Source organism: Elephas maximus, chromosome 22, assembly GCF_024166365.1.
Source record: "Elephas maximus indicus isolate mEleMax1 chromosome 22, mEleMax1 primary haplotype, whole genome shotgun sequence".
NCBI lineage: Eukaryota > Metazoa > Chordata > Mammalia > Proboscidea > Elephantidae > Elephas > Elephas maximus.
The window spans coordinates 20,433,520-20,458,668 of record NC_064840.1 but is presented as its reverse complement, the minus strand read 5'-3'; the positions used below and the strand labels follow the sequence as shown (position 1 = coordinate 20,458,668).

The following is a 25,149-nucleotide window of genomic DNA, read 5'->3' as shown; positions in this document are numbered from 1 at the left end:
CCAGCTGTCCAGGGTGAGCAGCCCCATGCTGGGAAGCAGGAAGGCCCCTTTAAGAACTGAGATGGGCTGTCCGCCCCATCTCAGGGTTGAGGGCGACCTCTCCCAGTGTGGCTGGAAGAGAGCCTCTGACTCCGAGCCAAAAAATGAAGAGTCTAGCCTGAGTCTGACCTGCTTCTCATTAAAGCAAGATGAAAATTGTGCCCAAGCCCAATGGTAGACATGGTCTCCTCTACCACAGTGTGTTTCCTGGGAGAAGAGTATCCTCTCGGTTAGGAATAACAGGTCCCTGTGAGCTTCATAAGAGTCCCTGGTGGCACAAATGGCTAACACACTTGGCTACTAATCAAAAGGTTAGTGGTTCAAGTCCACCCAGAGGTCCCTTGAAGAAAGACCTGGCGATCTGCTTCCAAAAATCAGCCACTGAAAACCCTGTGTAGCACGTTCTACTCTGACACGCAGGGGGTTGCTGTGAGTCAGAGTCAACTCGACAACTGATGTGGTTTTTGCGGGTGTGTTCGTGTGTGTGTGTGTGTGTGAGCTCCGTGCTTTCTGCATTCCTCACGTCTTCACATCTCTGTTCTCTACATTTCACAGATAAACTAGGCCCAGAGAAGGGTCCCCCAGCCACTAAGTGGTAGGGCGTCCACACTAGAACCAGGGCCAGCTTGGGCCAGAGCCTCATTCTTTTCTTTGGCCCTCCCTGTCTTTTACTGTGAAATACAGATACAGAAGTGTGTTTAACATATCTGTGTAGAATTATGAAGTGGGTTCCTGTGTAGCCGCCACCCAGGCCAAGAACACTGCCTTTCCCCTGTAGGTCCCCATGGGCTCCTCTGTCCCCTGGACTTTAGCGGTATCGTTCCCATGCTTTTAGTTGAGCGCTAGTGTGTGCATCCCTAAGCAACAGCTTCGTTGTGCCTGTTTTTGAACATGTAAGTGGAATACTACTGATCTTATAGCTTGTTTCTTTCCCTCCACTTTGTGAGAGTCACTCACCTAGGTCCATGGGTGTAGCTCCAGCTACTTCATTTTTCATGCTGTGTAGTATTTATTGAATGAATACACCTCAGTTGATATATCTAGTATGTTACTGACATTTGAGCTCATAGTAGCTTTTGGCCCTTATGAATAAAGCTGCTATGTGAGAATTATTACATGTGTCTTGTCGTAGTCATCTAGTGCTGCTATAACAAATACCACAAGTGGATGGCTTTAACAAAGAAAAATTTATTTGCTCACAGTCTAGTAGGCTAGAAGTCCAAAATCAGGGCATTGGCTCCAGAGGAAGGCTTTCTCTTTCAACTCTGGAGGAAGGTCCTTGTCCTCAATCTTCCCCCCGGTCAAGGAGCTTCTCAGGTGCAGGGACCCGGGTCCAAAGGACACACTCCGCTCCTGGCACTGCTTTCTTGGTGGTATGAGGTCCTCCCTCTCTGTTTACTTCCCTTTCCTTTTTATCTCTTGAGAGAGAAAAGGTGGTGCAGGCCACAACCCAAGGAAACTCCCTTTAGGTTGAATCAGGAATGTAACCTGGGTAAGGGTGTTACAGTTACACCCTAATCCCCTTTAGCAGAAAATTACAATCACAAAATGGGGGACAACACACAATACTGGGAATCATGGCCTAACCAAGTTGACACATTTTGGGGGGACACAGCTCAATCCATGACATGTCTGTGGGTACATACATGACTGCATTTCGGTAGGGTACATACCTAGGGTTGATACTGGGTCATAGAGTGTTTGCATCTCCAGAAGATGTCGGATGATTTTCCAAAGTGGTCGTACTGATTTATATCACCACCAGCAGAATACGAGGTTTCATGTCTTTATTAATCAACACTGCTGCAACCAAACCAGATCAAACCCATTGCTGTCGAGTCGATTCCGACTCAGCGACCGTATAGGACAGAGTAGAACTGCTGCCCCATAGAGTTTCCAAGGAGCGCCTGGCGGATTCAAACTGCCGATCCTTTGATTAGCAGCTGTAGCACTTAACTACCATGCCACCAGGGTTTCCACTGCTGCAACAAGACATTTTAATTTTGCCAATCAAGTGGGTTTGTAGTGACGTTTCAGTGTAGTTTTAATCTGCATTTCTCTGATTAAAAATGTGAGTGAGAGACCGATTTGAGATGACAGCCTAGTCATAGGCACCACACCATGCCTCTATAGCAAAGATTTGAAAAACAGAGTGTAACAGATACAGATAACCCTGGAACCCTGAGCATCAAATGAAAGTATAAAGCATTAGATCAAACACCAGTTGGAAAAAAAAACTGAATGACAGCAGCAAACAGGGAGAGTATTGGAGTAGAGGTGTCCTGCCAGCCAGTCCAGGGCCATTTTGAGACAAACCTAGCAGCAACCCTGGTGAGGAGCATAGGAAGACAACATCACAGAACTCCCAATAAGAGAGACAAACTGAGGCAGGGCCAAGATGGCAGAATACTCAGACGTTTCTTGTGGTCCCTCTTACAACAAAGATTAAAAAAAAAAAAAAAAAACAAGTGAATCGATTATATATGACAATCTAGGAGCCCTGAACATCAAAGACAAAGTTGAGGAGTAGGACTGACTCCTTAGGGGGAGGGAGAGACAGTTCAGAAGCAGTGAAGAAGTGCCAGACTTGAGCTAGCTGGCACCTGGTGAGCTGGTGCACATGGACTGAGCTAAGCAGTAGCGCTCGAGACACATTTTACCATGTCGGGACAGTCCGTGCAGCAGAGAGTCTGCACAAGCCTCTGGAGCCAGGGGGGAGTGACGCTGGATCTGCGAAAGTTAAGTGCAAGTGTCTAACCTACCATGCGGGATCAAAATAACCCTTCCCCCTTCAGGACTTTCTTAGGGGAGAAGTGCCTCTTTTCCGCTCACGTACTCCCTCCCCACTCTGCTCTGATACCAGCCCAGCAATATTCAACAATTGCCACACTCCTTAAGCCAGAAATAGGACCTGTATCCAAATCAGTCTCCTGGCTTTAGAGAAAAAGCAACAAAAAAAACCGCCAACTCCCCTAAGCTGGGTACTCAGGACTAACCACACCCAAACCAGTCTCTTGGCTTTAAAAAATCATCACGCCCCCTAAGCCAGGAACTCAGGGCAGGCACCACCCCTTTGCCAAGACACAGGCATAAGGGGTCCAAGGACTTTGAATGCCTTTCATCCCTGCCTAGACCTGTATGGGCCCCATTCAACAGCGTAGGCCCTCATTAGCGTAGTACAACAGGATATATACCTGAAGCCTATTTTCAACTGCAACAGCTAAAGGGAAGTAGCAGATTTGTGACATTTGACACTGCCCTGCCTATTAAGCCGGGTCCTCACCCACCCACATCAGGGGTCTGAGGACTGGCGGCTTCACCCATTCCACCTAGCCACCCACGATAGCGTTTGAGAATAAGTGGTGCCTCCCAATCTTTACAGCCAACAACATTGGGTGCCCAAAGTGTGGCTGCAAAACTCACCCACCTACCCAATCTAGGGGACAAGGACACACCTTCTACCTAGGCACTCGGCGGCAGCCATCAGCCCCCTACCTTGCAAAGCACATAACCCCCTACTGCAGCCAGATATTGGTGCCTGCTCCAATCACCCATGCATAACCCTGCCCATCTAGGACTGTAGGTGAGAGCCGGCACCACACACTCAGTGGCTGACGACCTGGACACTGGAGCTGAATCCACACAAGAAAAGTAAACGGAATCCTGGGCTCACACACCTATAGCAGCTCTAACCACCTGGCAACAGGATGTGAGAATTTCAAAGACACCGCTAACCAAAGTAGCTTACACACCCAACCTATTTGGGCATATCAGAGCAAAACAAAAAGCCAAGATACAGTAAGCAAACGTAAATATAATAACTTATTGATGGCTCAGAAACAACAGTCAATATCAAATCACATGAAGAGGCAGATCATGATGGCTCCAGCAATTGGCCAAAACAAAGAACCAGGAAACCTCCTGGAGGAAGAGAAGGTCTTAGAATTACCAGAGGTAGAATTCAAAAGATTAATATACAGAGCTCTTCAAGAGATCAGGAAGGAAATCAGGCAAAACTCAGACCAAGCCAAGAAAGAGACAGAGAAACTGCATAGACATACCTGGAGTGAAACGAGGTAATCAGGCCATGAGCTAGAGCCAAGGAGGGAAAGTATGGGAAGACAGATGAGAGCTTCAGGGATCCCAGTGTATGCAAAGCAGGGAGGAAATCAGGACCCAGAGACAGGACAACTCTCCTGCAGTGGTACCTGACCAGTAGGGTAGATGGCAAACACAGAGCAGTAAACAACACCCCTCCCTTTTTTTTGTTGTTTTTCTCTCCCCTCCCCTTCCCAGCTACCCACCCTGCCCCTCCCCAGCTGGAGAGAGTACCTTCGTGACCCCTGGCCACCTGTCCTGCTCCTTGCCTGCCACCCACCCACACAGCGAGCAACTGTAAGCATTCCCGTACCCCTGGCTAGCACCCACCCAGCACACCCTCAGCCATCTCACACATACCGTGAACAGCAATAAGGGCTCCCCCTCCCTGATGCTGCCCTGTCCACCTGAGAGCAGGTAGAGAACACCCCCATGTCACCAAATGAGCATCCACCGAAGTACGGCTGACAGAACAAAACAAAAATTTGTAAGTAAATGACACCTTATTGCCTTGGAGACAGCAAAAAATATCAAATCATATAAAGAAACAAGACAAGGTGGCTCAACCAAGTGACCAAACTAAAGGGGCACAAACCCTCCTGAGGAAGAGGTGGTAAGGGGCCGCCTGATGAGGGATCCAAAGGCGTATACAGGGTCCTCAAAGGGACCACGCAAAACACAGACCAAACCCTAGGATAGTTCACAAACCCTCCTGAGGAAGCGATGGTAAGGGACCACCTGATGAGGGACTCCAAAGGCGTATACAGGGTCCTCAAAGGGACCACGCAAAACACAGACCAAACCCTAGGATAGTTCAGAAACCCTCCTGAGGAAGAGATGGTAAGGAACTGCCTGATGAGGGATTCCAAAGGCCTATATAGGGTCCTCAAAGGGACCATGCAAAACACAGACCAAACCCTAGGATAATTCAGGAAAACAATGCAAGAACAAAGGGACAAATTTAAGAGGCAATTACAAATCATACAAAAACAGCAACTAAAAATCCAGAAAATTAACAATAAAATACCAGAAATAGATAGCTCAGTCGAAGGACAGAGAAGTAGCACTGAAACAATGAAAGAAAGAATTAGTGAAATAGAGGACAAAGCAGAAAAAAATGAAGAAAACCTAAGAGTTATATGGGTCACTATGATGAGAAATAATTTATGCATGATTGGAATCCCAGAATAGGACCAAAAAAAAAAAAACAGAATTTTTGAAGATCTGTTGGAAGAAAACTTTCCCAATATTATGAAAGATGAGATTCCTATCCAAGACTCTCAAAGAACCCCATACAGGATAGACTCCAAAACAAAGTTATTAAGACGTATGATAATCAAACTCTGCAAGTCCAAAGATAAGAGAATTTTGAGAACACTTCAGGGAAAACAAAATATCACCTACAAAGGGACTCCAATAAGACTAAGTTCAGCTTCCTCAGCAGAAACCACGCAGGCAAGGAGGCAATGGGATGACCTGTATAAAACCCTGGAAGAAAAAATTTGCCAACCAAGAATCATATACCTAGCAAAACTGTCTCTCAAATATGATGGCAAAATTAGGATATTCTCAGATAAACAGAAATTAGTGAAATTTATGAAAACCAGACCATCCTTACAATTTTAAAGGGCATCCTTCAGGTAGAGAACCAATAACATCAAACAACAACCTGAGAGTAAGCCACCTGATGGCATCATCAAGATGTCAACCCAGATAGAGAAATCTCAAAAGTAAAATAAAACCACAGAACAAAAAACACGGAAGCAGAGATGTCAATCTGTAAGCAACAACAACTTCAAAACAAAAGGGGAATAAATGGTGTAGACAGAACTTCCATATGGAGAGAAAGTCATGGCAGTATCAAGACATAACAGACTGTCTTAAACTTAGGAAGATAAAGGTAAATGTCAGAGTAACCACAAAGAAAGTTAATAAATCTACTTACCATACTAAAGGAAACCATAAAGGCTCTATAAACACAAAATGAACAACAATGAGGGAAATAAATATATAAACAAAAAACTCAGCACAGAAAATTAAGTGAAACAAAGAAAACGTCAATACCACAACAAAAAGCTAACAAAATGACAACATTAAATTAATATCTATTGATAATCACATTGAATGTAAATGGTTTAAATACACCAATCAAGAGACAAAGAGTTGCAAAATGTATTAAAAAAAATGACCCATCAATATGTTGCCTACAAGAGACACACTTTAGACACAAAGACATAAACAGGTTAAAAATCAAAAGATGGAAAAATACCATGCAAACAGTAACCAAAAAAGAGCAGGAGTGACAATATTAGTATCTGATAAAATTGACTTTAAATCAAACTCCATCATAAGAGATGAGGGGCATCATATAATAATTAAAGGGACAATCCACCAAGAAGACATAACCATAATAAATATCTACACACCCAAAAACAGACCCCCTAAATACATAAAACTAACACCATTGAAAAGAAAAACTTGGGAGCAAGCTAGAATGAAGAAAACTAAAGACACAAGGAAAAGATTAGTCCAAAGGAATAATGGACCGCAACTACCACAGCCTCCACCAGACTGAATCCAGTACAACTAGATGGTGCCTGGCTACTACCACCAACTGCCCTGACAGGGATCACAGTAGAGGGTCCCAGGCAGAGCTGGAGAAAAATGTAGAACAAAATTCTAACTCACAAAAAAAGACCAGACTTACTGGCCTGAGAGAGACTGGAGAAACTCAAAAGCAACAGGTTTTTTTTTTTTTTTTTAATAGGACAGGTAGAACTGCCCCAAAGGATTTCCAGCTTTGGTGAAGGGAGAGATAATACACAATATGGGGGAAGTCAGCATAACATAGTCAAAGTAAAAGAAGACACTGAAAGGCACACAAGAGTAAAAGGCAATAATGATAAATACTAATACAAACCTGTAACAACAGTAATAACAAAAAATAATATACAATTGGATATATAAGTAGATACATAAACTGAACAGGGGTTGGAGGGTATATGGAAGTACACTCATATACATCTATGTGTGTACATGCCACAAATATACCCATGTATGCAATAGTGTACACAGGGGACACAGTCATGAAAACTTCCTGTCTATAACCATACACTTCTGGGACTAAGATACTAGGCTTGAGGGTTAGGGACCATAGTCTCAGGGCAGATGTCTAGGTCAACTGGCATATCATAATCCATGTAGACAGTGTTCTACATCCTACCTTGGTGAGTTAAGTGACTGGGGGTCTTAAAAGCTTGCAAGTGGCCATCTAATATATAACAATTGGTCTCTTCCCATCCGGAGCAAAGGAGAATGAACAAAACCAAAGATTCAAGGGAACAATTGGTCCAAAGGACTAATGGTCCACATGAGCCACAGCCTCCACTAGCCTGAGACCAGAAGAACTAGGTGGTGCCCATCTATCACTATTGACCGCTCTGACTGGGACAACAATAGTTAAGTCATGGACAGAGTGGGAGAGAAATGTGGAACAAAATTCAAACCCATAAATAAGACCAGACTTACTGGTCTGACAGAAATTGGTGGAACCCCCAAGACTATGACCCTTAGACACCATTCAAACTTGGAACTGATGTTTAATGAGAAACTAATTTGCTCTGTAAACTTCCACCTAAACCACAATAAAATGTTCAAATTAATAATAATGTGGTTGAATGCTCTTTCATGTTTATTAGCCATTTAGATTTCCTCTTTTCTGAGGTGCCCGTTCAAGTTTTTTACCCATTTTTCTATTAGGTTCTCTCTTTATTAATTATTCATAGATTTATAAATGTTGTACGCACTAGTCCTTTATGGCTTATATGGGTTACAAATATCCTTTCCTATTCTGTGGCACATCTCTTCCCTCTCCTTAAGTATCTTTTGATGATAAGCTTTTTTAATATAGTCAAGTTTATCAATCTTTTCCTTATGGTTAGTGTTCCTTGTGTCTTAAGAAATTTCCCCTACACTAGGAGTCATGAAGAGTTCCTATTTTTTTTTTTTAATAATTATAGATTCATAGGAAGTTGAAAAAATAGTACAGAGAGGGCCCCTGCACCGTTTTTAATTGTTCATAACATTGTCATAAATGCCTCTCTAAAATGAAGACCCTGCAATATCAAATGTTGTTAGGTGCCATCAAGTCAGTTCTGACTCACAGTGACCGCGTATACAGAATATAACACTGCCCATCCTCAAACTTGTTGCTATGTTTGAGCCCATTGTTGCAGCCACTGTGTCAGTCCATCTCATTGAGGGTCTTCCTCTCTTTCACTGAAACCCTCTACTTTACCAAGCATGATGGCCTTCTCCAGGGACTGGTCCCTCCTGATAACATGTCCAAAGTACGTGAAATGAAGTCTCGCCATCCTTGCTTCTAAGGCGTATTTCTGGCTGTACTTTCAAGATAGATTTGTTTGTTCTTCTTATAGTCTGTTCTTACTCAATATCAAATAAAACCATTGCCACTGAGTCAATTCCAATTTATAGCAACTCTACAAGACAGAATAAAGAAAACCCATATGGATTCCAAAGAGCAGCTAGATTTGAACTGCTGACCTTTTGGTTAGCAGCTGAGCTTCATGGGTGGAACTGCTAATGCCAATGCTGTTAAAGGCATTAAACTATTAAAAACCCAGACCGTGCAAAAAATATTCATTATATCCATAAAGCAATACAAATGTACTGAATATATTTATTGCACAGTCTCTGCAGTCCCACGAGTTACAGCTGGGCCTGTGCCTGTCAGGGATGTCTCCTTATCATGGGCTGGGCTGATTCCCGGCATTATTTTCTTGTTTGGCTCCACAGCCTCCCCCCGGCCTGACACCTTCCTAGAGAGAATACGTGCTGAGTGAGGGGCAGGAAAAGAGGGAAAATCTTCGTTATGTACACAACGAGGTAAGAATCATTTCATACTAGCAGTGGTTTCCACACCATTGTACTAAAGGAACTGCCCTTTACTGAAGAATCGCTGAAGAATAATCTGCAAGATCACTCATCTGACAGTAAAGTAGAAAAAGGTGCTGAGAGACAGTGTTGTTGTTAGGTGCCGTCGAGTTGGCTCCGACTCATAGCAACCCTATGTACAACAGAACGAAACACTGCCTGGTCCTGCGCCATCCTTACAATCATGGTTATGTGTGCGCCCATTGTTGCAGCCACAGTGCCAGTCCACCTCGTTGAGGGCCTTTCTCTTTTCCGCTGACCCTGGACTCTGCCAGGCACGATGTCCTTCTCCAGGGACTGATCCCTCCTGACAACATGTCCAAAGTATGTAAGACGCAGTCTCGCCATCCTTGCTTCTAAGGAGCATTCTGGTTGTACTTCTTCTAAGACAGATTTGTTCGTTCTTCTGGCAGTCCATGGTATATTCAGTATTCTTCTCCAACACCACAATTCAAAGGCGTCAATTCTTCTTCAGTCTTCCTTATTCATTGTCCAGCTTTCACATGCATATGATGAAAACCAATATATGTCTATAGAACCAGCACACATCAAACTACATATGAAAGGATAGGAACAGGGGTATAATAGAAATAGTTTAAGAGTGAAGGCCCTAAATTTAGAAGACAAATATTTTGGCTCCGCTTAGTGATAAAACATGTATTCAGTATTATTCTAGGGTAGAGAGCCAGTGTAACAAAGTTCTTAATGCTGATAAGGAAGATTACGCCAGGCCACAAAAAAACGAACAAGCCAAAAAAGTAAGTAAAGAAATAAATTTTATTTAGTAAGTATCTAAGTGCCTATTTACTAGGCATTCTATTTACATTGGTTATGTCCTGGAACTCAGTCAGTATGTAACTGCTAATAATTTTCTGTGGTTTATTTAGAGGAAGCGCCAATGGAAACAAGAGGGAGGAACAGCACCGCATTTACAAGAAAAATGAACATAACCTATAAAATGTGACCAGTCACAGAAATGTCCAAACCTGTAGGCAATGTGAATTAAATCAGTAAAAATACATCGTCCATACAGCTCACTTCCAGCAATTATTAAGAACAACAGTAGCATGCGTGGAGCCCAGAGGGTCAGACCAGAACTCCACTGCACAATGACGGGCCAGCAGACGAGGGAAATGAGCAGAACTGGCACCCTGGGAGTGATGCTCTCAGGGGAGCACAGCCAGAGACATTCAAGACAGGGCAATGAGAAGCGGGTTCCAGGGCAATCCACAGCTCTGTGTTTTCATAGCACAACGGAAGTGAAAGGCAATGAGGCCCTTAGACTCAGGATTTTTAATAAACTGTGGCTTTCAGAACCATGTAATTATGCCCTGTAATTAGCAATACAGGTGAAAATGTACTGAAATATGGAATCTTGTACACAATGCAATGCAAACTGAAACCTGCGAGAAAGAGTATGGAACAAATATAAGTTATAAAAATATTACTGCTGCAAGGGACCTGTAGCTCTTTGTAGAGAGTTCATCTAACAGGATGCCACGTTGGCCCATCTGTGCTTCTTAGTCTTCAGGTTCAGTGCCCCTTCCTCTGGGCCTGGAAATCCTGGAAAGCTGCACGCAGCTGAGCTGAGACCGAGGGACCTTCCCAAGACACCAGAGGTCCACACTGTTGTGCCTCTGGAAGATTAGGCAACCAGGTGACAACCATCACACCCACTGTTAACATCCATCACAAACCCACACCCAGTGTTCTATGAAAACTCCAAAACGCTTCCTCAATCCTCGACCTTTCCACAAAGCATCCGTGGACCAAGTAGACTCTATCTCAGGGTTTTAACTGGTTAAAAGTTCTTTTCTTTCAGAACACACAGGACACGACTCTGCCATAACCCTGTGAAGTCAACTGCACCAAGACCTACTAGCCTGTTTTCAAGAGAATTTTGAAATTAAATTTTAAATGGTAATTTTAACAGCTGAAAAGCCTGCCCACATCTCTAGCTAGGAGGCTGACAATGAAGAAGACAACAACAGGAAAACATGCCCCAGTCAGGGAACATGGCTGGGAGCTCCCAGTATGGATTCAAGCCTTACCTATTTATAAACACGTTACGACTGTTGACAGCACCGGAAACACGTGCCGGTAACAGCTGCTTTCTTGGAGAAGAGAGGCAGGAAGGGCCTTTCATGGTGTGAGCTTCCTCAGCACCTTCGTGTCTGGCCAGCCCTCAATCCATGTCATCCATCACACACCTGAACAGGCACCGCGGAACTACTTTACGGCACCTGACACCCGGACTGTAACAGAATATTGTAAAAGTGCCTGGTGGCTGCACATCACAAACCCCAACATCCTCCCTCCCTGTGCTGACGGGACAGACGGGGTCAGTTCCAAGCAATCTTGGGATGTCCGTAAGTCTGGGAAGAGAAAGAAAAGATATGACGGGTCAGATGAGCAGCCTCTGGAGCACTGGGAATTCGTCCCATTTTAAGTACAAGCTAAAGGCACAGCTTAAATGGCTGTTTTCATTCACAGCTTTGACCCTAAGCCATAAATGAGGCACTTGATACCTTTTTAAAAGGTACCGGCCCTCAGAAACATTTTCAGATGTGCTCTGTAGGACCCTGATTCTGAGAAACTCGATCCATGGTCAGGTGAGTTTAGAAAATGCTGTTCCTTGAACCTCTTGGAGAGTCAACACTGTGTTGGGATGTTCAAGTTCTACAGCAAACGAAGTACCTGCTCCAACTCTGTTTCACAGTTTCCCAGAGTTACCTGACCATGGAAGGAGCCGGCCCCTTCTCTTCTGCAGCATGCATCCCAGGAAAGGCACTTTGGGAACACTGATCAGCGGCCAGCATGGCACCCCAGCAGGGCTCCTCAGCCCAGCAGTAATGGAGGGGCAGAGGCAAGGCCTGCTGCCCTCATCATCACTGGTGCCCTAGTCAGCAGCTCCCTCAGACAGGGTCACAGCCTTTGCTTCTCTGTGCTCCCAAGGTGTCCTGCGTAGGGGGCTCACTCAGGTACTTAGACAGGGAGAGATAGATGCCTCAGAGATCAGGAGAGGAGAGGATCACAAAGAGGGAGAAGGCAACAAGAGGCCCTGAGAGGAGGAAGGGACCTGAAGCAGGCCTCCTGCTCACCAGGGCTCTGGCTGTCTGTAGTCAGATCTGGTACCACCGCTCTTTCACCCCTTGTCAGCGGTAGACAATGCTCTCCTTAGATCGCTCTTTGTCCCCACACAGGGTGGGGAGGCATGCAGCTCACCATCTGAGGGCTGCAGTGGCAGCAGCCAAAGCAAAATCACCTCAAGGGCTATTTGAGATCCAACCGAGGACCAACACAGACCCTGGGTCGAGGTTCCCTACCAGGCGGGGAGAGAGATACAAGAGAAGAGAAGCGGGAAAGAACCCGGGACGGCTGGAAAGCAGAGCTGAGCACAAGGCTATGCATAGGCCTGAAGGGTGGTGCCGGCTGGAGTCTGGCTCAGCAGCAGTGGTCCCTACCTTGGGCCGATAGCCCTGCTCAGCCATCATCTTCGCCTCCTGCTGGAGGAGGGTGTCGGTGAGCTGCTCCACCTGCCTGGCCTCCTCCTCCTCCTCCTCCTCTTGCTGGTCCTCTTCCAGTGCCTGCAGCTGGCGCTCTGCAACCTGGGTATTAAGAGCGACGTCACCCATGACACAGGCCCATGGGCAGAGTCCTGCCTCTGACCACAGGGTGAGCCCTGGTTCTGCCCAGCTGCGGAATCAGAGCTAAGTAACGGTGACGGCACGTGCCAATGAGCAGGAGGGAAACTTAGGGGACTGAAAAAGGTCAAGTGGATGGGACTGTGCACCTTGTAAAAGCTCTGGATGAGGCCATGTTTGAGGACTACTTTGTGTTGCGTATCAGGTACTGAATTCAGTAACTTACTGGAGTGAGTCTGAATTACAATCATGTGGGCCGGGTTTCAACTGGAAACAAAAGCAGTGCACTGAACCCCCACACGTGGACTTTGGGGACAACACCCAGTGCCAGGCAGCGGAATCAGTCAAGGGCTTCTGACTCAGAAGCATGGCCTGGGATCCAGCAGGGCTCATTCCCTTGGGGCTACTGCCAAGGCTCTCGCGCGCCCTTGCTGCTCCTGCAGACTGTTCCTACCCCTGGGGTGAGCCCCACCTGGGCTTCTAGCTCCTGTTTCCGCGCCGACTTCAGTTCTTCACTCTCCTCTTTCTCCCGACGAGCCAATTCTCTCGCCTCCTCAAGATGGCGGATGAGTTGCTCCCTGTGTTTCAGGGACTCCTCTTGTGCACGTCGATTCTGTTCAATCTTCTCTTGGATTTGTTGTTGTCTCCCCATCAGAACCTGTCCTCAGCAGAAAGGAAAAGTGAAGCTTCCAGTCTGACTCTAACAGATACTCGTTCTACAAGCCTAAGACTAAAGCAAGTCAAGAGGAGCCTTGGTGGCGCAGTGGTTAAGTGTCTGGCTGCTAACCAGAAGCTTGGAGGTTCGAATCCACCCAGAGGCACCTGGGAAGAAAGGCCTGGTGACGTACTTCCAAAAAAGTCTGCCACTGAAAACCCTCCTACGGAGCATAGTTCTACTCCGACACACGTGGGGTTGCCGTAAGTCGGGATCATCTCAGTGGCAACTTTTTTTTTTTTTTTAAGGCAAGTCCAGACCACAGAATTTGGTCCAATCAACGTTTGCCACGTTTGCTAGGGTACAGAGGCTTTTCCCACCCACCCCCAACACCTGGCTAAGCACCAAGAGACTAAAGAAGTTGTAGGTGATGCCCTTCCCCAGAAACAAGGTATGTCTCGCTCCCTATCAGTGGGTTCTAAAAAAAAGAAAAAAAGCCACGAGCCACAATGACCAGAGGCAGAGTCTGGGTCACAGCCTCACCACCATCTTGGGTTTGAATCTACTGTTCAAAGCAGCAGAGGCCTGCTGTGGTGGAGCCCTGGCCACAGAGCAGAATCACACCCTCCACCAAGCCAGCACGCGGTCAGGATGGGACCCACATTTATGCTCTCTGGAGGGGACATGGAAAGTGGCCACAACCCGGAGAAGAATTTAAAATGGGGAAAATCAAAAGACGCTGGAGAATATTTGGTATTCACAAAAGTGAAACATCACCAACTGAGACCTGGTTTCCCATGAATTCCAAAATACAGTGTACTGGCATGCTACAAACCATTTTAAAATAACTTTCAGTACATGGATAAAGAAGACAATTTTTTTTCCCAAAAGATTTCCTCATAACCGAGGTGTGTTGTCTATGCATTACTTATACACTGACAAAATAATTACAGTCTTTAACCCACTTAGCCCACTTCTGGTTATCTACCCTAAGGGAAAAAAATGCCTAAATATGGAAAAACCTTATGTACCAAGATGTTCATTGCGGTGTTTCTCATACTGGCTCAGAGTTGCAAAATACCAGGATACCCACACGTGGGGAATGGTTAAACCAACTATGATACACCCACGTGAGGTTATCTTATGCAGCCCTGAAATAATATCTGGGAAGATGATGTAATAGTATGATAAGATGCTTGAAATCAAAGATAACACAGTATTTAAAAATATACATAGAAGAGTAGGAGGAAATTAGTAGTGGTGATGTGGATCAAGGATGTGGATCAAGGAGCCCTGGTGACACAGTGGTTAAGAGCTCGGCTGGTAACCAAAAGGTCGGCAGTTGGAATCCGCCAGGCGCTCCTTGGAAACCCTAGGGGGCAGTTCTACCCTGTCCTATCCGGTCGCCATGAGTCAGAAGGGACTGGACCACAACAGGCTTGGTTTGGTTTTTCTGTGGATGAGGATCCTGTAGAGCACAGTTCCACTCGGAAACAGACGGGGTCGCCCGAAGTTGGAGCTGCCGTGACAGCGATGGGTCTGGTGTTTGGCTTACGTGGATGATGGGGCTCTGGATTTTTTTTCATTTTCACTTTTCTGTCATTCTGAGTTTTTTTGTTAATAAGCTTATGTTACCTTTATCATGCTTTTTAAATCCCATTTAAAATGACCAGAGAAGACTCTGCCCCCAGAAGATCTGAGGGCCAGGCTGTGGTCAGTGACTCCTGGACACCTGCCCAGCGACGTGATGGCCCCTCGTGTCTGCGCGCGGCGATTACCTCACTCATCAGTCGGTCCCGTGCACTCCTCTCTCGGGCCCACTCCGCCTCTCTCTTCTCCCACACCTCCTTAGCCTCGTCCCTAGGCAAACAACATAGATGAGGGCAGGCCCCTACCACCACCGAGGGCAGAACGTTAACAAAAGAACAAACAGGGCCCCAAAGTATCGGTGAGCGCACATCTTGGGCTTCCTGTGGGGCCAGCCCTCAAGTAAACCTACCCAAACAAGCTTTAAAAGCTTAAAATGAAGGGCAACATTCACAGAAAGTATTACCATGAGTACTTTAAATTACCTTTTTTAATATGCCCCATTTCCTTACACACAACACCTGGAACGCTCCACCACCACGGCCATTTAAGCCCGTGGTGAAGGAAGTCATCAGGACCTGGGAGAGGAGGGGCAGGGCTTGTGCCGGAGCCTCCTCACCACTGTCCCGGGGCCAGGCTGGCTCGCCCTCGAGTCTCCGTGCCCTGACGGCTGGGCATCAGCATTAAATCCTCGTGTCTGGTACACAGTAAGTGCTCAGAAAACATGACCTGTTCTCAGGTTTGACTCTACTAGTTTAATTTTGGGATCCAGACCCATTTAATAGAGTTAAGAAGTATTCAGCACTTCTCTAATATACAGCCTTTCAAGTTTCTAAGATTTTAGATCAACAGATCCTGACTCTCTACCATGACTTCCACTTTCAATGACCTAAAAGGGAAACACCCCACCACAAACTGGACCCGACAGCAAAGATGTGCTCCTCAGGAATGATGGACAAATCAACATGGATAGAAGTTTCCGTAACAAGTGGCGACTTTCCTGTGACTAGCAGGGCCTGTGAGGCCCCAGAGCAAAGGCCCACAGGGTCCCGTCCAGACAGTCACCACCTCTCACCTCAACAGCGTCTGCTGCTCCGCCTCCCGTTCCCGCTCCAGCTGCAGCTGCTCCTCGATCACCTGCTTCATCCATGCCACATCGGCCAGGGCTTGCTCCCGCCTGGCCAGCTGGACGCGCTGGTTCTCATCCTCCTTCTCGAGGAGCGCCTGGAGGATCCGCTTGTCTGCCTCCTAGAGGAAGCAGGATGACATGCAGCGGTGAGCTGGGCAGAGCCCTGAGCAGCAGCAGCCAACCACCTGCTGAGCGCTCTCCTGAGAGCAGGGGGTTGTGAGCCTTCCAAATGCTCTCCAGGCAGACATGGGAAGATGTGGGATGGCTTTTTCAGAACAGACATGGAATAATCGCTTAGGGATGGTTTAAACACTGCAGAGGCCCAGGAGCTCTCTCCCTAACACAGACCCTCTGCCATCACGTGCGTGTCTGTGATCCCAGACATGTCTGTGGAACTGAAAACGGGCAGAGCTTTTTAGGACACACTCTGGCAGCGATTCCACTTCTAGGAACACAGACTACAGTGACAGAACTGCACAGATATATGTACAGAATGTTTGTGGCGGCTTTACGTAAGAGGGAAAAATCAGAAACAACTCAAATATCCATTAGTAAGAGAATTACTTTTATGTGATCTCTACCGTGGAATGCTGTAAAGAAAGACTCAGAATAGCAGCAGTGACGCTGCTACCTGGGGTTGTCTGACTGGCGTAGACGGGGACGGGAGGAGAGCGGTTTTGCTCCCTCTCTTTGTCCCTGTCTCAGAGAGGGAGCTCCCCAAAGCACGTGATAGGAATACCGAGCAGCTACCACAAAAGAACAAAGAACATGCTCAGCCTGAATACACTGATCTTAAAAAATATTCGAGATCTCTTCAGGTAAACACACTGCAGGATGCAACTTCAGTTATACTTAAACAAGCACCAGAAACCTTCTCTCGGTGAGTGTGTAGAGAACTATATCTAGAAAGATGCACACCAAATGGTCACTTCTGGGGAGGGCAGGGATCACAGGGGCTATTCAAGGTTGAATCTCACTTTACGTTTTAATTTGTACAAGAATGAACTCATATACTGAGCAATGAAAAACACTGTTTTCAAAAGAGGGTGGAAGAAAGGCCAGGCTGTCTCTGCGGACTTACCAGTTCCTCTTGGATCTGCTGTGTACGTCTGTTAAGTTGCACATTATACTGATGTCTCAAAAATCGCCTACAAGTGAGCAAAACAGAGACTGCCGTCAGTATCTTATAAAGAACTAAACAGCTTAGAGAACTACATACTATAGGTCGTATACTTTATAGTGTCCAGGCCCCAGACACAAGGCTGGGAAAGCAGCAAGGAGCCTGCCGCCTGGAAGGGCCCTGGGCTGGGAGGGGCGAGCAGGGCCTCCTCACACACCCCAGCTCTGCCTTCTGACGGAAGGCCGCCATCCGCTTCCTGTCCTCCTCCAGCCTCTCCAGCTCCCACCGCTGCTTCAACAGATTTTCTTGCTCCTTTTTCAGTTTGGTCGCCTGTGGTCACAAAGACAGGAAATGCAACTGAGATCAAGGGAATCAGAGCGGCCTTCATTGCTCATTGCCAGTTTTGGCAGACACAAGCACCAAGGGCTGGCCTGGCCACCCTGGTAGTCATGTTCTCTCCCACCTTTGGGGCACTGAGCCCCTCTGCCCAGCTTTACTTGCTTACCTGTCCCATCTCAGCAAGCCATTTCCAAAAGCTTTTCCCAACTCCGCAGACAAGGAGGCTCCATGTTCCCACGGGACCCGGTACTTGTCCCCACTTTACTGAACTTAACGTCTGTCTCCCCACCTGACACTCTCCTGCCGTGATGGCTGGGACTGTGGGCCTTGCGCACTGCCCCAGCGCTTAGCACCTAGTATAAGTAGTGGCACTAATTATGTTTATGGAACCATTCAGTCCTGGGGAATGGAGGGACAAGGGGGCCAAGTGAGCCCAGGGCCTCGCCTCATCTGAATGGGAAGACTCAGCCCCACCAGGAAACTGCACCGTGGACCAAAAACCCTCATGGTTTATGCCTTGAGACCCACGACCTGCTACCAGTGGAGAGCTGTGTGCTAAGGATATCAGACTGAATTGTGGCCACGTAGCGCACCAAAAATCCCAGTCCTAAGAAGGCTCTGGGACAGCAGGTCTCTAAACACGTCTAGAGAACGTATATTGTCTCCACATCATTCACGTCCTAGGATCTGGGCACACAACCTAGGGGTATGGAAAACATCAGATGGGAATTCATGCGAGGGAAGGGAGAGCCCAGCTGTTGTTGCATCTGGTAAAACCACGTCTCCCGATACAATCTCTATTGAGAACAGCTTCTTAAACTCCCATTTGATGGCAAGGAGATGTGCCAGGAAGGAGGCCGTGGTGGGGCCTGTGCTCACCTCCATCTCCTTCACCTTCAGCTCCTCCATCTGCTGAAGCAGCGCCTCAGCCCACAGTTTCTCCTCCAGTTGCCGCCTCTCCTCCTCTGCTTTCATCCGTTCCATCGCTTCCCTTCGGGCTGTTTCATATTCATTTTCATATCGCTTTTTCTCTTCCTCCTCAGCAGCTTCTTGCTACATGGGGCCAAATGAATCGGGGGTCAGCCTCAAAGATCTGGCTCCCACCCCAGCCCGGCAGGCCACAGGCTGCAGTTCCTCATGCCCGCACATCTGCCTTGAGTACGGCTTGTTCACTGTGTGGTCCTGGGCGTGTGCCCTGGGTAAGGGGGCATCCTCCTGGGCTCAGTCCCTCCCTGTGCTAGGGGAGCGAGGCTGCCCTCAGGAAAGTAGCCAGGAGCGTTCAGGAGGTACCTGGCTTGGGGATGCCGGGAATGCAGGTTTCCTCCCCTTCCACAATCCAACCAAATGCTTTCCAAAATGAACCCAAAGGCAAAGCAATGGGTTCAGCAGATGTGTGGACATTTACCCCTGTAGATGCCACTGTTAAGCCATGATTGAGTTTATGATGCAATTACATCAAGAGAGCTGGCCAGTGACAAAAAAATGTCCTTAAAGGCACACATTCCATCTAGAAGTCCCTGTGGAGGCCTGCCGGCTCTGGCCACCTGGTCTTGTTCTGCCCCTGGAAACTATCTCAGAGGATCCTAGTACCCCTAAGAGCCAACCGTCAGTTTTAACACGTGTTTAGTAAACTGGGAAACAATCTGTTCCTCACTTGGAATCATTAGCAGTGAAAACAAGAAATAAATTCAAAGAGACAGAGACAGTCTCAGGCCACAGCATAGGCGACTGTTTCCAGAGTTGTATACCATACCTGTTTCTTTTCCCCTCTCTGTGTTTCCCAAGAGTTTATCACATGCTTCTTGTGAAGGTCCAGTTCAATCTAGGGATGAGAGGGTGAGAATATTAACTCCCTGTTTGGCTCATCTGACAGATACTTGCTGCGGGGGACAGTGTGCTGCCTTCCGTGCCACCACTGGAATGTGACCATGACATCTCTTTGTGAGGACTCAGAGTGACCCAGGTGCCCACTTTGGAACAGTAAGCATGTGCAGGTTGGCCCCAACACATCCAGTCTGAATGCTGAATTAGAAAACCAAAGGAGCAGGTACTTCTAGGCCAATGTCAAGAGTTAGAAGAAAGTTACCAGAAACTTCTCCAAGTTAGCAGACAGGGAATTGGAAATACGATTTCAAAGGCCACCCTGGTTGGCAGCGTGGTCACCTTTATCTAGAACATCCTTCCCTCATCTCTGCACCTTTGAATTAATGGCCCTTGTCCTTCCAAACCCCAGCCTCTCCTCTCAGACGCCTCCCAGGCCCTGACTGAGTGGAGGCACTGCCTGCGTGCCCATCTCCCCAGGCTGGCCCAGCTCCCAGCATCCTGCACTGCATCCATCTGCCCACTGTCTCCCTGCTGGACTGCGAGCTCCTTAATGGCAGGGACCTCATATCTTCTCCACGCCCATGTGGAAACCCTGCACGAGCTGCTAAGTAAATGTTTGTGAAACGACCGGGGACCGCTCATGCAGGCTACACCAGGTCCTCTGTGCGGTGCTGCAGTGCTCCCTCCTGTTTCAACCCAGCACAAGATGCAAGTTTAAAACTGTCTGGAAACACGACTTCATCTACTTAGGCAATTCAATGGAAGGATCTCCTTGGTTTTCACCTCTCGAAGTTTAGGGTTGTTCTTTTTCCAGTGTTCATACAAAAGCTGCTCAGCAACCTGTCAGGAAAATATAAAAAGGGAAGCACAATGTCACTCGTCAAATCCACTCACGTCTCTGACGCCCACAACAGAGGCCAGCTCAGGAGCCAGGCTCAAAGCCCCTCACTCGACGTGCTCACTGCACCGGGCCTGGCACCCATGGCTCCACGAGCCCGTCAGCAAAGGACTCTTACAACAGTGAGACAAGAGCCGAATCTGGGCTACAGACAGGTCTGACCTAGGGGTTTCACAATATGTTCAAACACAAAGTTGCTGTTAAGTCGGCCCTGACTCACAGCAACCCATGTGTGTCAGAGTAGAACCGTGCTCCACAGGGTTTTCAATGGCTGATTTTTAGAAAATAGATAACCAGGCCTTTCTTCCAAGGCACCTCTGGGTGGACTCGAGCCTCCAACTGTTCAGTTAGTAGCTCAGCTTGACATCACTGTTTGCACTCCCAGGGTGAAAACATAGGCTAAAAACACAGATTGGGGCTCTCCCTTCCACCAACTACTCTGGAAGGTAAAATACTCCACACCCAGACCTTTGCAGAACCACGGAAATGGAATAAAGGGCAAGGATTTGGGTGCAGTGACTCAAGGGGACAAAATAATAGAGTCAGCTCATGCAAAACACACTCCCTGACTAAGGACTCAACACTTATGCTCTTCCCGGCTTCTCTGGGGTCAGTGGCCACCTCAGCGGACCAGTGTGCCTGGGGGTGACCCATGTGCACCCACTGGCAGGCTAGGGATGCTCCTACTAAGGGCCTATGAGAAGTTACCAGTTTCCTCTGCTCTTCTCGGGCCGATTTCAGGTTCCCGTGCCGCTCCCGGATTCTTCTTTCCCGCGAGTTCATGCTCAGCCTCAGGTCCTCCAGCTCCTTGGCCAGCAGGTCCTGCTCCTCTAGGATAAGCTGCCTGAGTCGCTCGCGTCTGGCCTCCAGACTCCTCCTCTTCTCCTCCTTCATCTTCTCACGCTGATAGGCATGCATGCTGGGTGAGGAGGAGTCCACAATAAATCAACGGTGCTGCAGACGCATGGTGGAAGGCTCTGCTCAGCTGTGTGGGTAAGAGGCTGAGGCGGACGTAACGCGGTGACATGAACATGTACAACAGGCTTCTACGTACATGTGATGACAGTAACAGCTCATTTTTTAAAACAATTACGTGTGCCGGGGCTAAGATATATGTGTACGTATGCATATATGTGTATGTTTTTTTATGTATGTAAACACGTGTGTATATATGTGTATGTACGTATACACGTGTATACATATGTGTGTGTATATACATATCTATGGAGTCCCTGGGTGGTGCAATAGGTTAACGCACTTGGCTTCTAATCAAAGGGTTGGAGGTTTGAGTGCATCCAGAGGCACCTCAGAAGAAAGGCCTGGCAATCTACTTCCAAAAAATCAGCCATTGAAAACCCTGCAGAGCACAGTTCTACTCTAGACACACAGGGGGTCACCATCAGTCAGGGTCAATGCAGTGGCAACCAGTTTATGTGTATGTATGTGTGTGTATATACACGTTTACGTGAATGTTATATTAACTATCATATAAGTCCTACAAAGGAGGTTCTGTTTTAGCCCTATTTGAAAGATGAGAAAACTGAGGCTCATTCATGCAGCAAGTGACAGGATTTCCACCCAGATTTGTCTGACTCCAAAGCCTATGCTTTTAACTTCTATATTTTTACATGTATTTCTATAAAAATTGGTTTATGTATGTATGTTTTTATACAGAAGTATAGAGATGTGGGATTACAAGATGACTTCTAAATTCTACTTCAAACACTTCTGTATTGTTTTGTCTTTTTTTTTTCTAAATTTTATTTATTTTGTTGTTGTTGAGATTATACACAACAAAACATATACCAATTCAACAGTTTCCACATGTACAATTTGGTGAATTGGTTACATTCTTGGAGTCGTGCAACCGTTCTCAGCCTTTTCTGAGTTGTTCCTCCCCCATTAACAAACTCACTGCCCCTAAGCTTCCCATCTAATCTTTCAAGTTGCCTGTTGTCAATTTGATCCCATATAGATAGTTCTTAAAAAAGCATAATGTCAAGGCTGGTCTTTTTTACTAGTTAAGCTAAACTATCGTTTGGTTTTAAGATGACTTCAGGGGATATTTTTGGTTAGGGTTTAAAGATTATCTCAGGGCAACAGTTTCAGGAGTTTGTCTACCTTCCATGGCTCCAGAAAGTCTACAGTCCATGAGAATTTGAAATTCTGATCAGCATTCTTCTATGGAATCTTTGTTCAAAATATTTAGTAATGGCAGCCAGGTACCATCTAGTTCTTCTGGTCTCACAGCAAATGAGGCAGTTGTTCATGGAAGCTATTAGCCCACATTCCATATCTTCCTCCTGTTCCTGACTCTCCTTCTGCTGTTGTTACAGGTGACTAGAGACCAATTGTTGTGCCTTGGATGGCCACTTGTAAGCTTTTAAGACCCCAGGCACTACACAACGAACTAGGAGGTAGAACAGAAGCACTAAACACGTTCTTAGGCCAATTAACTGGAGTGTCCCATGAAACTATGACCATAAACCTCCTAACCAAGGAACCAAATCCCGTAAGGTGTCTGGCTGCACATAAGCAGCTTTTTGTTGTTGTTGTTGTTAACATATCTATTATACCACTTTTGCCAATTCAACTTTTTACAGGTGTACAACTCATTGACAGCAATTACAATAATCGGCTGTGCAACTGTGCCCTTAATCAATGTGATTTTTCCCTCACCATTAACCTCCCCCCTTTCCACTCTTCCTCACACCCCTGGTAAAAACTAATAAATTTTGATCTCTATATGTGTGCCTTTCCTTGTCTTTTTATATATAAGTGAGGTCATACAATATGTGTCCTTTTGTGAGCTTATTTCGCTCAGCATAATGTCTTCAAGCTCCGTCCATATTATAGCATGTATCAGGACTTCATTTCTCCAACTGGCTGAGTAGTATTTTATTGTATGTATGTACCACATTTTGTTTATCCATTCATCTGTCAATGGGCATTTAGGTTATTTCTGCCTTTTGGCTATTGTGAATAGTGCTGCAATGAAAATTGGTGTACATGTCTCTTTTTGAGTCTCTGCTTTCAAGTCTTTTGGGTATATACCTAGGAATTGTTGGGTCATATGGTAGTTCCATTTTTAGTTTTTTGAGGAACTGCCACACTGTTTTCCACAATGGCTATACCATTTTGCATTCCAATAGCAATGGATAAGGGCTCCAATTTTCCCACATCCTCATCAACATACATTATTTTCTGATTTTTTTTTTTTAATCTAAGCCATCCTAGTGGGAATTAAATGGTATCTCATTGTGGTTTTGATGTGCATATCTCTGAAGGCTAATGAAGCTAAGCATCTTTTATCTTTCTTAGTTGGAAAAACCATCACCACCATGCAGGCAATCCCTGCTGTTAGCAAATCCCTCTAGAAGGCATGATGTCAAGCCAAGCCACATTCCCAGGGCCCTTAACACCACATCCCGTGACCAGCAAGCAGGCCCCACCTCCATCTAACTGGCAGTCACTGTGCAATTACCTCCGCTGGTAGGAGGTCTTGGAGCTCCACTCTGCCTGTTTGGAGCTGCAGATGTCAGACAGTTGAAAGTAGCGACGGTTCTGATCCCACTGCTGCCGAAGCCAGTCCGCCTGCTCTCGCTGCCGTGCCAACTGCTGACTTAGGAGCCGCCGGCTGCACCAGGAGGAGGGCAGTGTGGGCAGTGCCATCTGAGGAGAACAGCGATGGCAGGAAAGTGAGCCAACTGCAAACCCCAGGAACCCTCCCGAGCTCGGCCTCATCCCTCTAATCAATGGCTCTCGCCCCTGGCTGCACATTGGAATCGCCTGGTGGAGCTTTCAAAAAAATAGTAGACCAATTAAATCAGAAAATCTTAAGAGTGACGCCCAGGCAACGGCATTTTAAAATTGATTTGCTATCAGCACTGCAAATCGCTGACTTAAATAAATGTGGGCTGCACTGGCTGTGGGCCAGGCATTATCGGGGGCACTGAAGACAGAGACAGAGAACCACTCCTTGGGGAGGTTTATACCCTGCATAAAGTAACAGTGACAATCATTTAAGGAACATCTTAGGAGCAGTCTCATCCCTATGACCACCTCTGTTATTTGGTAGATAAGAAAACTTAAGTTTAAAGAGGTGACATGACTTGTCCGGGAACACTCAGCCAGGAAATGGAGGAAATAAAAGAGATGCGGTTCTAATTCACGTTGGTCTGAGTCCAGATTCCAGGCTCTGTCAACTGTGACAGGCTGTGTGTTGGAACCAAAATGCCCTGGCAGTCCCCAGACCAGGTGCTGCAGCTGAAAGTGCTCTGGGCCATCATGGAGGGCAAATCCCTAATCTCACAGATGGAGACACTGAGCCTCAACATCCACATCTGACAAGCGGGATGACAGCGGCAAGTGTCGGAGCAGAGTGAGGACGGGAATCCGGGCGCCCTGTCCTCGTGTCCCCAGACCAACCCGCGCTCCCGCCACTGCGGGCCGACAGCGGCCGGGACCCTGTCCTGGGCCCCACGCTGGCTCCCGGACGAAGCTAGCCTCCCGACTCACATTTCTCTGGGTCCTGGAGTTTCCCAAGCGACCCACCCAGGCCAAGGTCCCACAAGCCGGACAATCTCCCCGCAGGCCGCGCGGCACTGACGCCAGCCGTTTCAAAGTTCGTTGTCCCGGCAACGGGCCTGGCGACGGAGCGTCGCGAGGGCCAAGCCGCCTCCAGCGCGATACTGAGCGCGCGGAAGAAAGAAAGGCGTCTGTTTTCTCTGGCGCCTCCTAGTGTTGGGCGGGCGATCAAGAGCAATTGTCGCTTTTCAGAAAGCCCAAAACCAAACCCATCGCCGTGGGGTGGATTCCGACTCATAGCCACCCTATATGGCAGAGTAGAGCTGCCCATAGGGT

At 47.0% G+C, this 25,149-nt stretch overlaps 1 protein-coding gene across 2 annotated transcripts; it reads right to left on the bottom strand.

Annotated features, from left to right (window-relative positions):
* Nucleotides 1-9,884: 9,884 nt before the first annotated feature.
* On the bottom strand, nt 9,885-24,931 carry TCHP (trichoplein keratin filament binding). 2 transcript variants are annotated; one of them, XR_007514953.1, is made up of 14 exons: nt 24,805-24,931; nt 23,771-23,958; nt 20,995-21,205; nt 20,172-20,228; nt 19,318-19,386; nt 18,444-18,617; nt 17,443-17,555; nt 17,187-17,253; nt 16,052-16,224; nt 15,168-15,249; nt 13,207-13,392; nt 12,555-12,698; nt 11,142-11,465; nt 9,885-10,727 (listed from the first exon to the last, which is right to left on the bottom strand). XR_007514953.1 is itself a non-coding variant. In XM_049866534.1 (13 exons), exons 2-13 carry the CDS (start codon nt 23,956-23,958, stop codon nt 11,433-11,435), a joined length of 1,497 nt encoding a protein of 498 aa, XP_049722491.1. In that variant the 5' UTR covers nt 24,805-24,931; the 3' UTR covers nt 9,885-11,432. The 2 variants fall into 2 exon arrangements, 1 of the variants encoding a protein (XP_049722491.1); XM_049866534.1 differs by having other exon boundaries at nt 9,885-11,465.
* Nucleotides 24,932-25,149: the final 218 nt, after the last annotated feature.